Raw genomic sequence first — 15,000 nt, 5'->3', positions numbered from 1 at the left:
TTACAGACCGATCCCATTTTTTTAATATGCTAATTTTCTGTTCTTGCGGGCACACTTTTTGGCGGAATAGCATCGGGTTATGGGCCGGAAATAACCCGTTAAGATTTATTGACATACGTACTAAATAATCCTAGTAAACGAATTGAGGTCCTTCAGAAAGATCCTTGGTATCACATCAGGGGCGGACTGGGTGTCAAAATCGGCCCGGGCATTTCTATAAAATTCGGCCCACAAATTCTCTATCATGTGATGGGCATCCATTTCTAGGTGTATCGGTCCTTAAAAATCATTGTTATTAAGTTTGATAATGTATCAATATGCATGCATACAGTGAACTCTATATCTTAATTAGCAATATAGCGTCTTTTTAAATCAGCAATAATGTAGGCCCTAAAAAGATGAAGCCTACTAGTAGCACTGTCTACAATCTACATTTTATTTTCGGAAAATGTGTTTGATTAAAATAGTATTACACAGCAATGTCTGTGAAAGTTTTTTTTTAAAACACGACGCTCAGATGGCATTTTATAAAAATAATAATAATAACATAATAACAATTTTATAAAACATTTAACAACTTGATATGTGCCATAGTGACTTCGATCAGGCCATTTCGGTGGCCCTACCGGCCCATTTGGGTACCGGCCCACCGGGCATTTGCCCAACTGCCCATATAGCCAGTCCGCCCCTGTATAACATTTAAAGACCGCATTACAAACGAAAAGATGAGAGACAGAGTTACTGCAGCGATTGGACCCCATGATGATCTGCTAACTATTGAAAATGACTAATCAGGAAATGATACAATACTTGACATATTCGTATGGTCCAGGGCCGGATTTACCTAAAGCGCCCCCCCCCCCAAGGAAATATTTAGGATTTCATATGATATCTGGAGTGCCCCAAAAAGTGCCCAAATCTCAAATAGCTTAAGGCGTTTTGAAGTCTTAATAGGCGCTTTTTACAAATCTTATATCAACTCAATTTGTCTGTCTGTCTTTCTGTCTGTATGTCTGTCTGGCTGGTAAAAATGTGTACACTTCCCACAACCATTCTCGGATCAAGATGAAGTTTTGCAGTTATTCATATGAATAGACAAGACACGAATCAATAAAATAAAAAGTAACCAATTAGTCAATCAGGTACTGGAAATGAGTTATTTTTTTAAATACCAACAAGGGAAGCTAATCCTTCAGAATTCACATATATGGCTTAATTTGTTGGGTTTAGTCCCCTCTAAAAAAAATTGTTAACGCTATTTCTCCCTCACACATTCTCCAATCAAGTTGATACTTTAAACAAGTATGTATTCTATCTAACAAAACATGAATCAATTAAAAAACACTCAATTATTGTATTAATTATTGGCCATTAATTATTTTGTTTGATATCGAATAAGGGAAAAAAACTTGTATACTATTGATAGATACACTTATAAGTGCGGAGTTTTTCCCCTTTAGATAATCTTTTTTTTTTTTTTTCTAAAAGAATTTTGTATATTTTGCTTGTTAAAACCACGATCTACATCAAGGAAAACATTAGGATGTTATAATAATAATAATAATGTTATTCATAAAGCTACAAAACAAATGTAGGTTCAAGGCGCTGTGATAGCATTACAAACATAAATAACACAAAAGCTCAAATGACAAACGAATCTAAAAACGTTGTGAACAGGTATGTCTTAATGTTCTTCTTAAAGGTAGTGTAGCATGTTGTCTGTGTGCGTGAGTTCCAAACCTTTGGTCCGAGCACTGAAAAAGACCGCAGACCGTAGCTTTTGAGGAAGAAAAATGACACCACTAGATGCGTTGAGTCCAATGAGTGTAGGGCTCTCTGAGGGACATATGGAGTAATCAGTTCGCTAAGGTACAAGGGCATTTCATTGTTATAAATACACTGATAACTGTCAGGGTTATGTTAAGGCCTTAGCTCGTTTGCCCGGGCCCCTGACATTCAACCAGGCACCTTCGTGCTTACAATAAATAAATGACTCACTGGTAACAATGTAAATATTTAATAATATGATTATAAGTATGATGGCAAACTAATGGAGTAATGACATTGAATTTGGAACATTCTAATACTGTGAATTTATTAATTAAATAATAATTCTACACCTTGCTGTCCCACAACGTACACATTAATGTTCGAAACCACAACGCAACACACTGCTATCTCTAGTCACCAGCGTAGACTTCCAATCCCATACTAACTCCCTGTAAAGACAAAGTAAAAACAAACTAAAAAGGTCTAGTAGACTATCACTATGGCATCGAAACAACAGCGAAACGCAGTTATGCCTTAGATACTCACCCTAAACAGGGGAACACAGAAGAATCTCAACAAACGTTACACCAGCAGAACTTCCAATCACTCCATCAACTTACAAGCAAGGCAACAAAAAGAAAGTGCGTTCAAAAATAGTGCACTAAATACACATTGGTGCTAGAATGCCATAATCTACGCACCGACAATAACACAATGTGACCCCGTTGTAGTCGATTCTCGCTTTCACGAGAAGCAAATGGAGCGTTCGCAAGAGAGTAGTAGCATAACCATCGTTTTGTTTATCTAAGGACTATACATACGGTGTTGTTCTGAATTCGTTCGACACTGAAAGGTCCTGGGTTCCAATCCCGGTGAAGGCTGGGATTTTGAATTTCGTTTTTTTTTCTTGACGCTGCGGAGTCCATTCACTAAAATGGCTACCTGACACTAGTTGGGGAAAGTTATGGCTGTTGGTCGTTGTGCTGGCCACATGACACCCTCGTTAAAATCGGCAATTGATACATAATCCACATCTGCCCCATATATCACAAGGTATGAAAGGGGTACTTTTCATTTACCTCTAATAAAGATGATGAGAATATGACATCGTCTCTTGACATGCAAATGATGCAGACTCAATGTTAGCTCAAATTAAATTTTAAAGTCTTAGCCGAATTATAACTGATCAAAGATAACGCACATACATACAATAATGTTTATGTCATAACATAAAAAAAGTACATTATATCTATCCCAGAAACAGCGGACATAAATCTCCTAGATTTACTTGAAACTCTACCATCATCATTATTTCCTTTCACCATTGCCTCGTCTTTTTCGAAAACAGTTGGAGAAGGGGAAATAATCTTCTCGTGGAATATAAAAGGTTCTATTATCTTTATCTGGAGTTATTGTTCCCAGCGATGGTTCGATGAGATGTTTGTCGGAAGGAGTTATGGGACATAATGAAAACAGTGAGTGAGAGCTGTACAAGTGGAAGGAGTCTGCAGTTTGACGAGTCTGAAGAACAAGTAAAACATTAGAAATATAGAGAAATATAAAGTTAAAGAGGTTTATATATATATATATATATATATATATATATATATATATATATGTGTGTATATGTGTTTCAAAGGTTGTCATGGCCAGGGGTGTCAATGGGGTTAAGCTCCCATTGTCTATAAAATACTCCTAAAGGCATGCGTCTCAAATAGCCTCTGACAACTAAGTCCAGCACCTGGCCTGCTCGTGTGGCTTAGATATTAAGCTCGGCGAAACTGCTCTTACTAACAGGTGAAGGGGTGAAGGCGGATACCTGGCGCCACAAAACCGGGAGCTTCGGGCAGATGGAGCTCGTCAGCCTAGTAAGGCAGTTCATCTAGGAGAGGGGTACTCTGACTTCAAACCCCCGCTGCCTTGCGGTACTGAGGCTTCAGGAGACAACCTCGAGGAGAAATCAGGAGTGAAGCCCCTTAGGCGTTGGGAGTATCAGCTGCGAAATTCCCTCCGGCAGCTTCTGCAACTGAGTTGGTGCCAAATGTAATGCGATGCGTTCCTTTGGATCACATCAGCAAGGTCGAGAGAGGGATCATGACGCATGGGCCACCCATGACCCCTTTATCCAAGGCCCAGGAATGCGCCCCGGAGAGGAAACTCTGGTGCTGCTGCAAAGCGGCTAAAACAACATGGGAGACAACAGTTACGGGTTATAAGTCCAACTTGATTGGCGTAATGTATGGACGCCACGGGTTGTCTCTGACGGTGGGAGAGGTCTTCGCGCCTCACTGATCAGCTACCGCCCGCCTCAACCTGGGCAGCCCCCAGTCAGTTAGGTGCTGATCCGCCACAGCCTGCCTGCTCTAATGGGTGCTTAGAGCTTAGTTTAAAACGACAAGTAGGCTGGAAACTTGCACCAAGCAACAAAAGAAGAAAAATTAAACTGAAAAAGAAAATCCCTGTCATGCGACTGGCCACTTGGAATGTCAGGACAATGTGTCCTGGTCTCACTGATGATCTAAGGCAGATCGACGATGCAAGGAAGACGGCAGTTATAAACAACGAGCTAAAAAGGCTACATATCGACATTGCAGCCCTGCAAGAAACCCGACTGGCCGAAAACGGCATGCTCCGCGAGACTGACTACACTTTCTTTTGGAAAGGGAAAGCACAGGATGAGACTCGAATACATGGTGTGGGCTTTGCTGTCAAGAACAGTCTTCTTCCCATGATAGTCCCTCCAGTTGGTGGCTCGGAACGGCTACTAAGCATAAGTATGATGACAGCATCTGGAAAAGTCACTCTAATTAGTGCCTATGCCCCCACACTAAGCTCGCTTCAGGAGTGTCAGGGTTAAGTTAAGGCCTTAGCTCGTTTGCCCGGGCCCCTGACATTTAATCAGGCACCTTCGTGCTTACAATAAATAAATAACTCACTGGTAACAATGTAAATATTTAATGATATAAATATAAGTATGATGACAAACTAATGGAGTAATGACATTGAATTTGGAACATTGTAATACTGTGAATTTATTAATTAAATAATAATTCTACCCCTTGCTGTCCCACAACGTACACATTAATGTTCGAAAACACAACACACTCTGACACTGCTGTCTTTAGTCACCAGCGTAGACTTCCAATCCCAAGCTAACTCCCTGTAAAGACAAAGTAAAGACAAACTAGAAAGGTCTAGTAGACTATCACTATGGCATCGAAACAACTGCGAAACGCAGTTATGCCTTAGATACTCACCCTAAACAGGGGAACACAGAAGAATCTCAACAAACGTTACATCAGCAGAACAAAAACACTCCATTAACTTACAAGCATGGCAACAAAAAGAAAGTGCGTTCAAAAATAGTGCACTTAATACACATTGGTGCTAGAATGCCATAATCTACGCACCGACATTCCCCCTCTCCCCCCAAACTGGTTCTTACAAAGTATGGACCAGTTTCCGTACCTCAAACTGAAAGAAAAGTAAGAAGATATCATTGCAGCTACAAGGTAAGCACATCCATCTAGGAAAATTCATCCGCATTAACATCACTCTTCCAAACATAACAACTTAGAAGAAAAATTACCAATGACACTTTTTACCAAAGTATCCACATTACACTATGAACCATTCACAAAATCACAATCTACCAACCAATCAAATTTAAAATGCATAATCAGCAAATTAATTTCAATAATACTAAATGCAACATAATATCATCTAACATAAAGTGCAAACATTTTCAAACAACAATGTATACATTGGAACATTAAAATGCATAAGACATGTATTAAAACAATACATAAGTATGTAGCTCATGTAGCTGCGTATTTGAAAGTCTATAGCAATCTTGAACACAGATCAGCAAGCAGATTGTCCTCCCCTTTGACATGAACAACATCAAAGGAATAATCCTGTAACATCAGCGCCCATCTTGTAATACGTGCATTGGTAAAGTTAGTGCTCCTAAGGTAAGATAAAGCCTTGTGGTCAGTCTGGAGATGAAATTTTTTTCCGGCCAGATACCTGTCCAATTTTTTTATTGCATATACAATGGCCAATCCTTCCCGTTCAATGATAGAATACTTCTGCTCCCGAGGCAACAACTTACGGCTCACAAATTTTATAGGATGCAACATACCATTCATACACTGGCTAAGAATGCCAGAGATCCCTTTGTCTGAGGCATCAGTCTGGAGATAGAACGGTAGAGAAAAATCAGGCAAACGAAGAATAGGATACTTACATAGACAGGCCTGTACTCTCTTCAATGCCTCCGCACACTCACAGCTCCAGTCGACTCTCATGGATTTTCCACGACGTAATAATTCCGTAAAAGGAAAAACTAAATCCGCGTGTTTTGGTATAAACCTACTGTAGTAGTTAATTAACCCAATCAAACCACGAAGTTCCTTTTTTGTACTTGGAGTCTTAAATTCCAAAATCTTTTTCACATTACTATGATCAGGTTTGACAACTCCCTGTCCGACACTATGACCTAGAAATTTTACATTAGTAAAGCCCACCTCCAATTTGGCGGGTTTTAATGTAAATCCATTCTTTCTTAAAGCACTAAATACATTACGAACACTTTCAATGTGTCTGTCCCAGTCCTCACTGAAAATACAAATGTCATCGAAATAAAACAATACATTTTCTAAACCTCTTAACATGCGCTTAACAATCTTGTTAAAGTGATTAGGAGCACCGCTTAATCCAAAGGGTAAATAATGGAACATATAATGTTCTCCCAAAACTCTAAATGCTGTAAATGGTTTGCTTGTTTCACAAATTGGAATTTGCCAGTAACCCTTAGTCAGATCCAGTAACGTAAAGTACTTAGCTTTATATAGCATGTTGAACAAATCTTCTTGTTCGGGAATTACCTCAGCGGGTATTTCAGTAACATTATTTAATTTTCTAAAATCAATACAAGGTCGCAAAGTTCCGTCTTTCTTTTTTATTATAACAACGGGCGCTGCATAGGGGGAGTCTGTTGGCCCTATAATTCCCAAATCCAACATGCTGTCAATCTCTTGCTTAACTTTATCTCTTAAGTGGATAGGTACCGCATATGGTTTTAAAGTCACAGGTTTCGTATCAACCAATTTAATTTTAAACTCTTCGACCTTGGCTCTACCAGGAATATCAGATATTATGTCTTTAAATTCACTCAAAATGTCATCAACTTGCTTCTTTTGTATAGCATTCAAATCGGGATTAATTTTGACCTGCGTCAACACATTCCCGCCACTCATTTCTTCCGACCTAATCTCTAGCGTTGGGATGTTGGCCATTACATCTTCATTCTCCCCATCCTGCTCATCAACTTCTTCTTCCCCCACAACTGATACCATGTTAGCTGATAAAAGTTCATTTGTATCCTCAGTTTCAACGTTTGAATTGCTTACTTCCTTTACCCTACAGTGATATTTCATGAGTCGGTTTATGTGATACACCTTTATCTTATTTTCTTTCTCAACAACGTAATTGAACTTTGATATTTTATTCACAACCTTATACGGGCCTTGCCAAAACACGGACATCTTATTGTCTCTGTGTGGCTTGAGGACTAAAACACAGTCACCCTCATTAATGTCTCGTCTAGACGAATATTTGTCATATTGCATTTTGTACTTCTTTTTGTTTGCATCGCTGTTAGATTTAGCAATAGAAGTCACCTCTGATAATCTTTGTTTTAAGTCCACTAAATAAGTGAACACATTCTTATATTCAGTTTCTTCTTCAGCATTTACAAATACTTGCTTCAAAATAGCCAGTGGGCCTCTCATTTGTCTCCCATAGACAAGCTCAAATGGCGACAACCCCGTTGTCTCATTAGGTACCTCTCGGTAGGCGAACAATGCTGCACTAACTTTCCGGTCCCAATCATGAGGGCTATCCTGACATACTTTCCTTAAAAAGGATTTTAAAGTAGAATTGAGCCTTTCTATCATACCATTAGAGCTGGGGTGGTATATAGTGGAGTGCACGGGTTTAACTGAGAAAAATTCGCACACCTGTTTGTACAATTCGGAGGTAAACTGGGGGCCTTGATCACTTAATATTTCTATAGGTAGCCCTATTCTACAAAAAATATTAGTTAGTGCCTCAATAACTGTTTCTGTATTTATATTCCTCAGAGGTATCGCTTCTGGCCATCTGGTAGCGACATCTACCACTGTCAAAATATACCTATTCTTATTGTCAGTTATCTCCAATGGCCCAATAATATCTGTAGCAACTTTGTAAAACGGAGTGGTAACAACATTCATTTGGCCAAGCTCCACTCTGTCACAACGACGCGGCACTCTAGCTTTCTGACAAATATCACACGACCTCACAAACTCTTTTATGTCTCTATCTAAACCTTGCCAGAAAAAATATTTGTAGATTTTACTTTTAGTCTTTCTTAATGACAAATGCCCTGCTAACATACTCTCATGAGCAGTTTTCAACACAATTTCTCTCTTAGCTGAGGGTACAACTAACTGTCTTTCTTCCTCACCAAACTCTCCCCTAAACACTCTGTACAATAGTCTATCAAACACTTTATATTCCACACTTCCATTCTTTTTATTATCTACACAATTATCCACATGTCGCTCCCATAGATCTTTCAAAGACGGATCACTCAGTTGTTCACGTAAAAAATCATCACTCGTACCTAAAACATCACGACAATCTTCCAATATTCCACACTCATTTACAGGGCCACTATCATTCTCTCTATCTTTCGCTGACCTAGTTACTGCTGCGCAATCAAACTCCTGACTCACATTAATATCAACATTCCCAAGAATCAAATCTGCAACAGGGTCTTTAAAACAAGCAACCACATATTTCCCAACAATGTAATCCGACTCAATACTTACACACGCCAATGGGTAATCCTTGACTGTCCCATCGACAAGCTTTAATTTGTAAGTACCAGGAATCATGTCTTTCTCACCAACTAATGAACTTCTAATTCCTATAACACTTGAACCAGAATCTTTCAAAACAGACACACTTATCCCATTTACTCTTCCCTTTTCAAACTTCAGCTTACCCACAGACTTATCACGTAATGACTTATCAACATATGAAAAAGTTTCTCTCTTACATGGGGAAAAATACTCATCTCCTTTCCCTAAAGTACAATTTCCACAATTTTGAACATTACGAGGACTACTCAGTCACCTATTCCTTACTGGTGGACCTTGATGTCTATTTGTGAAACTGGTTCTATTTTGGTACACCCCATTGCCCCCAGTTCTACTGCTCCTGTAATTAGGTGTAACATAACTTTGTCTCACAAAACTGTTACCTCGGATTCTACGACCACTACCATCAAACTGTCTCTGATAACGCCCTGTTGAAACATTTCTACTGGGTCCTTGCTGATTAGAAAACGTCGCAGATGATGTCCTAGGTCTATCATCAACATCAGGAACAGAATTAATCATGGACGAACGCTGAGGACATTCTGCCGATTTGTGGCCACTCCTATTACAATTAAAGCAAATAACCACGTTTCTTTCAGCAACTGGATTTGTATTCATCCCAGGCTCATCACACGCTGCCGCAACATACACACTGTCTTCCTTCGCAAGCGACACACCCCCACTAGCGACCTTAAACCCTTCAATAACATCAATCATATCATCAACTGTGCCTTTCTTACTTATTATCAGTTGCTTGTACACATCTCCTGACACATTCTCAAGTATCCTATCTTTTACCAGCAACTCTTTCACTTCTTCCACAGTCTTGCCTACTTCAGCCATTTTCAACCAATTGTCCAACGCGTTTCGCAGATCGGTGACAAAACCCCTAAAATCGTTCTGTCGTGGTTTCACCCGGTGAAACCTCTTGCGGCAGGTTTCCGCGTTTATATCCGCATGTCGCAGTAATACAGCCCTCACTTCCTCATAATTTTCATTCAAAAACAGACTGTCCCGCAGCATACAGTTTCTTAGAAAGGTAGTTAGTTTATAGGACAAGAGCAATGACCATTCCTTTCTATCGATCTTGCATCTTGTTGCGACGGCCTCAAAGTGTGTTAAATATGCCATCAGGTCATCGTCATCCTTCATTCCCTGGAAGCTCTTGTCAAGTTTATCTAAAACATTTCTAGGTCGCACCTCTGCCTGTGTTGCCGTCCCAGCCGCTGTTGCTGACTTTTCCTTCATTCTTTCTAGTTCCATCTCCTCTTTCCTCTTGAGTTCCTCCCTGGCATCTCTTTCTTTCCACCTCTCGTGTTCCTCACGCTTGGCCTTCTCCTCACGTTCAAATCTGGCCTTCTCCTCTGCCTTCGCCTCTGCTTTCAATCTTTCCTCTCTCTCAAATCTAGCCTTTTCTCGTTCAAACTCCTCTTTCTTAGCTTTTTCATAGTCTTCTTTCTGCTCAGCCACATACCTCTCTAACCTTTCACCTTCGTACCCCAGAGAACGACCATCACTTATAAACTGGGCAGTAATTGTCAACCTAGTTTCCATGGTAAATACAATGTACACTACTTGGCTGTATTATATTTAAATTATATACAATATGGGAACCAAAAAAATTCTACTAATTGTACAAGAGATCAACTAAAGCCTAGAGCCTGCGGTTAAATGGCAAAGAAAGAAACCTATCTGTGCAGTATCCCACGTCGGAGGAAAGTGCCTCACTCAGGCCACAGCGTCGAAATATAGTTGCCACAGGACAATCCAACACAATACTAGTAGCCTCAGACTTCAGTAGTTACCAACAGCCACTTTACACTCACGTTCGCTTGTTGCCGGGAGCGAGAAGACACTCGTTCGAAGGTGAAGCACAATATAGAAAACAAGAAAATACAAATGCGTTTCAATCTTGCAATACAATAGTTATATAGTATATAGTACAGTATAGTTATAGTGTTATATCACTTATATCACAAAGAATGTATTTATTGTATTTATCTGCTACTTTCGATATACATCGTTGCCAATGGTACACAATTCAATATTAGTACAGTAGATTGTGATGCAATACCATGTAAATAATTATTAGATTGTAGACACTGCTGCTACATAATCAAGTAACTAAAACTTATATAATGATTGAAATTATAGTTCTGTGACTGGTAGTCACAGCCGGACTCGAGCCCCCAACTGTCAGGGTTAAGTTAAGGCCTTAGCTCGTTTGCCCGGGCCCCTGACATTTAATCAGGCACCTTCGTGCTTACAATAAATAAATAACTCACTGGTAACAATGTAAATATTTAATGATATAAATATAAGTATGATGACAAACTAATGGAGTAATGACATTGAATTTGGAACATTGTAATACTGTGAATTTATTAATTAAATAATAATTCTACCCCTTGCTGTCCCACAACGTACACATTAATGTTCGAAAACACAACACACTCTGACACTGCTGTCTTTAGTCACCAGCGTAGACTTCCAATCCCAAGCTAACTCCCTGTAAAGACAAAGTAAAGACAAACTAGAAAGGTCTAGTAGACTATCACTATGGCATCGAAACAACTGCGAAACGCAGTTATGCCTTAGATACTCACCCTAAACAGGGGAACACAGAAGAATCTCAACAAACGTTACATCAGCAGAACAAAAACACTCCATTAACTTACAAGCATGGCAACAAAAAGAAAGTGCGTTCAAAAATAGTGCACTTAATACACATTGGTGCTAGAATGCCATAATCTACGCACCGACAAGGAGGACAAAGACAAGTTCTATGAAGACCTTAAAGAAGCCATTGCAAACATTCCTCAAAAAGAACATATGATCCTTCTAGGTGACTTCAATGCCAGAGTAGGATCAGATCACACTACCTGGCCAGACTGTCTTGGGCTTTTTGGAATCGGAAAGATGAATGAGAACGGACAAAGACTGCTTGAATTCTGCACATACCATAAGCTCTACATTACCAACACATACTTCAAAACAAAACCACAGCACTGTGTCTCATGGAGGCACCCTAGGTCTGGGCACTGGCACCAGCTGGATATGATACTGACACGAAAAAAGGACATTGGAAATATACTGCTGACACGTAGCTACCAAAGCGCGGATTGTGATACTGATCATACTTTAGTGTTCTGCCGGACAAGACTGCTGCCAACTAAGATCCACACATCACAGGGAAAAAGAAAATCACGCCTGAATACTACTAGCACAAAAAATCATGTTCTTTGCACCGAATTTGAGAACAAATTAGAGGAAGCTTTTAAAAACTTCTCTGTGACTGAGGTAGAAAAAAGCTGGACGTTTATGCGTGATACAATCTACCAAACATCATCACTGGTCTTTGGAAACAAAACCAAGAAAAGCGAAGACTGGTTTGAAGCTAGTCTACCAGAAATGGAAACATCCACTACGTACAAGAGAGCAGCCATGCTAATCTACAAGAAGGATCCCACCCCAAGCAACTTAAAAAGGCTCAGAGCTGCACGTAACAATGCCCAAAGAGTAGCGAGACAATGTGCTAACAAATACTGGCAGGAGCTATGCGAAGATATTCAATCTTGTGCCGACTGTGGTAACATAAGAGGACTATATGAGGGCATGAGAAAAGCCTTTGGACCTCACACCAGCAAGTGTGCTCCGCTCAAGTCAAAAGATGGCTCAATCATCAGCGATCGTGCGCTGCAAATGGAACGATGGGTTGAACACTATGCAGAACTCTACCAGATTGAAAACGCCATCTCACCAAATGCTGCTTCCAACTTCCCATCACTTCCAGTTCTGACGGAATTAGACGAAACGCCCTCAGTAAAGGAGCTGAGCATTGCCATTGACATGCTTGCACATGGGAAAACACCCGGAGGAGATGGCATTCCTGCTGAAGTAATTCAAGCTGGAAAACATGCCCTAATCAAACCACTCCATGAACTGCTAAGCTTGTGCTGGGAACAAGGAATGGTCCCCCAGGAATTGAAAGACTCCAACATTGTTACAATTTATAAAAATAAAGGCGACCGCTCTGATTGTAACAATTACAGAGGCATCTCACTGCTTAGCATAGTCGGAAAGGCTTTTGCTAGAGTATTACTAAAGCGATTACAGATCCTGGCAGATCGTGTTTATCCAGAGTCGCAGTGTGGCTTTAGGGCAGGTAGATCTACAACAGATATGATTTTCTCTCTTCGGCAGCTACAGGAGAAGAGCAGAGAACAAAAGCAGCCCCTCTTCATAGCATTTATTGATTTGACCAAGGCCTTTGACCTTGTTAGCAGAAGCGGTCTGTTTGCTGTACTAGAGAGAAGTGGCTGCCCAAATAAGTTAAGAAAACTAGTGTCAGCTTTTCACGAAAATATGCAGGGCACCGTTCAGTTTGAAAGTTCTTCCTCCAGGCCATTCTCCATTAAGAGCGGTGTCAAACAAGGATGTGTACTGGCCCCTACACTATTTGGCATCTTCTTCTCAGTCGTACTGTCCAGTGCTTTTAAATCCCTGGAAGACGGAATATACATCCATAGCAGATCCGATGGAAGGCTCTTTAACCTGGCACGTCTTAAAGCCAAAACGAAAAGGCGTCGTATCTTGATAAGGGAGCTGCTGTTTGCCGATGACGCGGCACTCGTATCTCACTCACAAGGAGGTCTACAGAAGCTAGTGAACGCCTTAGCAGCTGCTTGTCAAGAGTTTAGCCTTACTATAAGTCTCTCCAAGACCGAAATCCTGGCACAAGACGTCGCAGAAATACCTATAATACAAATTGGGAACCACACCCTTTCAGTGGTGCAGGAATTTACCTACTTGGGTTCAACAATTGTCAGTAACCTAGACTTAGACATCGAGCTGACAAAAAGGATAGGAAAAGCTACCACAGCATTGGCAAAACTCTCCAAGCGCGTCTGGGAAAATGGTAAATTGACCACAGCGACCAAAATCCTAGTCTACAACGCCTGTGTTGTGAGCACTCTCCTTTATGGCAGTGAGAGCTGGTCAACATACATGTACCAAGAGCACAGATTGAATAGTTTCCACTTGCGCTGCCTGAGACGCATAATGGGCATCTCTTGGAGGGACCATGTCTCCAATCAGGAAGTTTTAAGATTGGCCAATATGAACAGCATGTATGCTCTCCTGACACAAAGAAGATTACGCTGGCTCGGACATGTCACCCGCATGCCAGATGGCAGAATCCCGAAAGATATCTTATATGCTGAACTTGTGGAAGGAGTCAGACCCAAGGGCCGCCCAAGACTAACATATAGAGATGTCTGCAAGCGAGACATGAGAGCCTCAGGCATCAGCGAAAGTATGTGGGAAAACATAGCCAAAGACCGGAGTGCATGGAGACAGACTGTGCGTGCTGGGCCAACCCTTGCTGAGAACAAAAGAATTGAAGCGGCTTTAATCAAGAGGGATAAAAAGAAAGCTGCCCTGTCTGCTAGCCCTAAATCAGAGGCATACACATGTACGAATTGTGGCAAAGTCTGCCGTTCTAGAATTGGCTTGATTAGCCACACCAGATTCTGCCCCGTCTCAAGATTAAGCCAAAACCAGTGACTCATTTGGGCGCATCCATTGCCTTTCGAGACAAAAGGAGCCATATATATATATAAAGAGAGAGAGAGAGGGAGAGAGAAATAATTCAAGCGATAAAAGTGAGAACAAAATGCAAGAAAGATAATACCGCGATGGATACACAATACTTAACAGACAAAATAATGAATATGCGCTGGAATCTTAGACTATATATTTACTATGATGACTTAAACCGCCAAGAAGCAGCATCTAGATTCTACATGACGCATGATAGACCACGTAGTCCACTATGATGACGTGAGCGCAAAGAAGCCGTATCTAGATTTCACATGCTGGGTGGCATCTGATAGTCCACTAAGATGACTTGAGGGCCTAGAAGCCCTATCTAGATTTCACATGCTGGGTGGCATCTGATAGTCCACTAAGATGACTTGAGGGCCAAGAAGCCGTATCTAGATTTCACATGCTGGGTGGCATCTGATAGTCCACTAAGATGACTTGAGGGCCTAGAAGCCGTATCTAGATTTCACATGCTGGGTGGCATCTGATAGTCTTAAGCTCCTAGAAGCCGTATCTAGATTTCACATGCTGGGTGGCATCTGATAGTCCACTAAGATGACTGGAGGGCCTAGAAGCCGTATCTAGATTTCACAAGCTGATAGTCTACTATGCCAATATTCCAATACATTCTTTTACCTTACAACACAGGAATCAATAACAAAATTGACCAATTTTGTATATTAACTAATGGTAATTA

General features: G+C 40.6%; 2 protein-coding genes across 3 annotated transcripts in view; one reads left to right on the top strand and one right to left on the bottom strand.

Annotated features, from left to right (window-relative positions):
• Window positions 1-15,000, top strand: part of LOC106065951 (QRFP-like peptide receptor) — a 77,444-nt gene that overhangs the window by 16,877 nt on the left and 45,567 nt on the right. The gene's annotated exons all lie outside the window — the stretch shown is intronic.
• LOC129923936 (uncharacterized) lies at window positions 4,710-8,725 on the bottom strand. 2 transcript variants are annotated; one of them, XM_056017125.1, is made up of 2 exons: window positions 5,028-8,725; window positions 4,710-4,930 (listed from the first exon to the last, which is right to left on the bottom strand). In XM_056017125.1, exon 1 carries the CDS (start codon window positions 8,712-8,714, stop codon window positions 5,613-5,615), a length of 3,102 nt encoding a protein of 1,033 aa, XP_055873100.1. In that variant the 5' UTR covers window positions 8,715-8,725; the 3' UTR covers window positions 4,710-4,930; window positions 5,028-5,612. The 2 variants fall into 2 exon arrangements, with proteins under 2 accessions (XP_055873100.1, XP_055873101.1); XM_056017126.1 differs by having other exon boundaries at window positions 6,020-8,725.

The sequence above is a fragment of the Biomphalaria glabrata genome, chromosome 18 (genome assembly GCF_947242115.1).
Source record: "Biomphalaria glabrata chromosome 18, xgBioGlab47.1, whole genome shotgun sequence".
In the NCBI taxonomy this organism is placed as follows: Eukaryota; Metazoa; Mollusca; class Gastropoda; family Planorbidae; genus Biomphalaria; species Biomphalaria glabrata.
Note: the sequence above shows the minus strand (reverse complement) of the source record. Positions and strands in the feature narration are given on the sequence as shown.

What these genes read in the sequence shown, in the direction of transcription:
- LOC129923936 (XM_056017125.1), bottom strand. Translation starts at nt 8,714, where the DNA reads ATGATTCCTGGTACTTACAAATTAAAGCTTGTCGATGGGACAGTCAAG.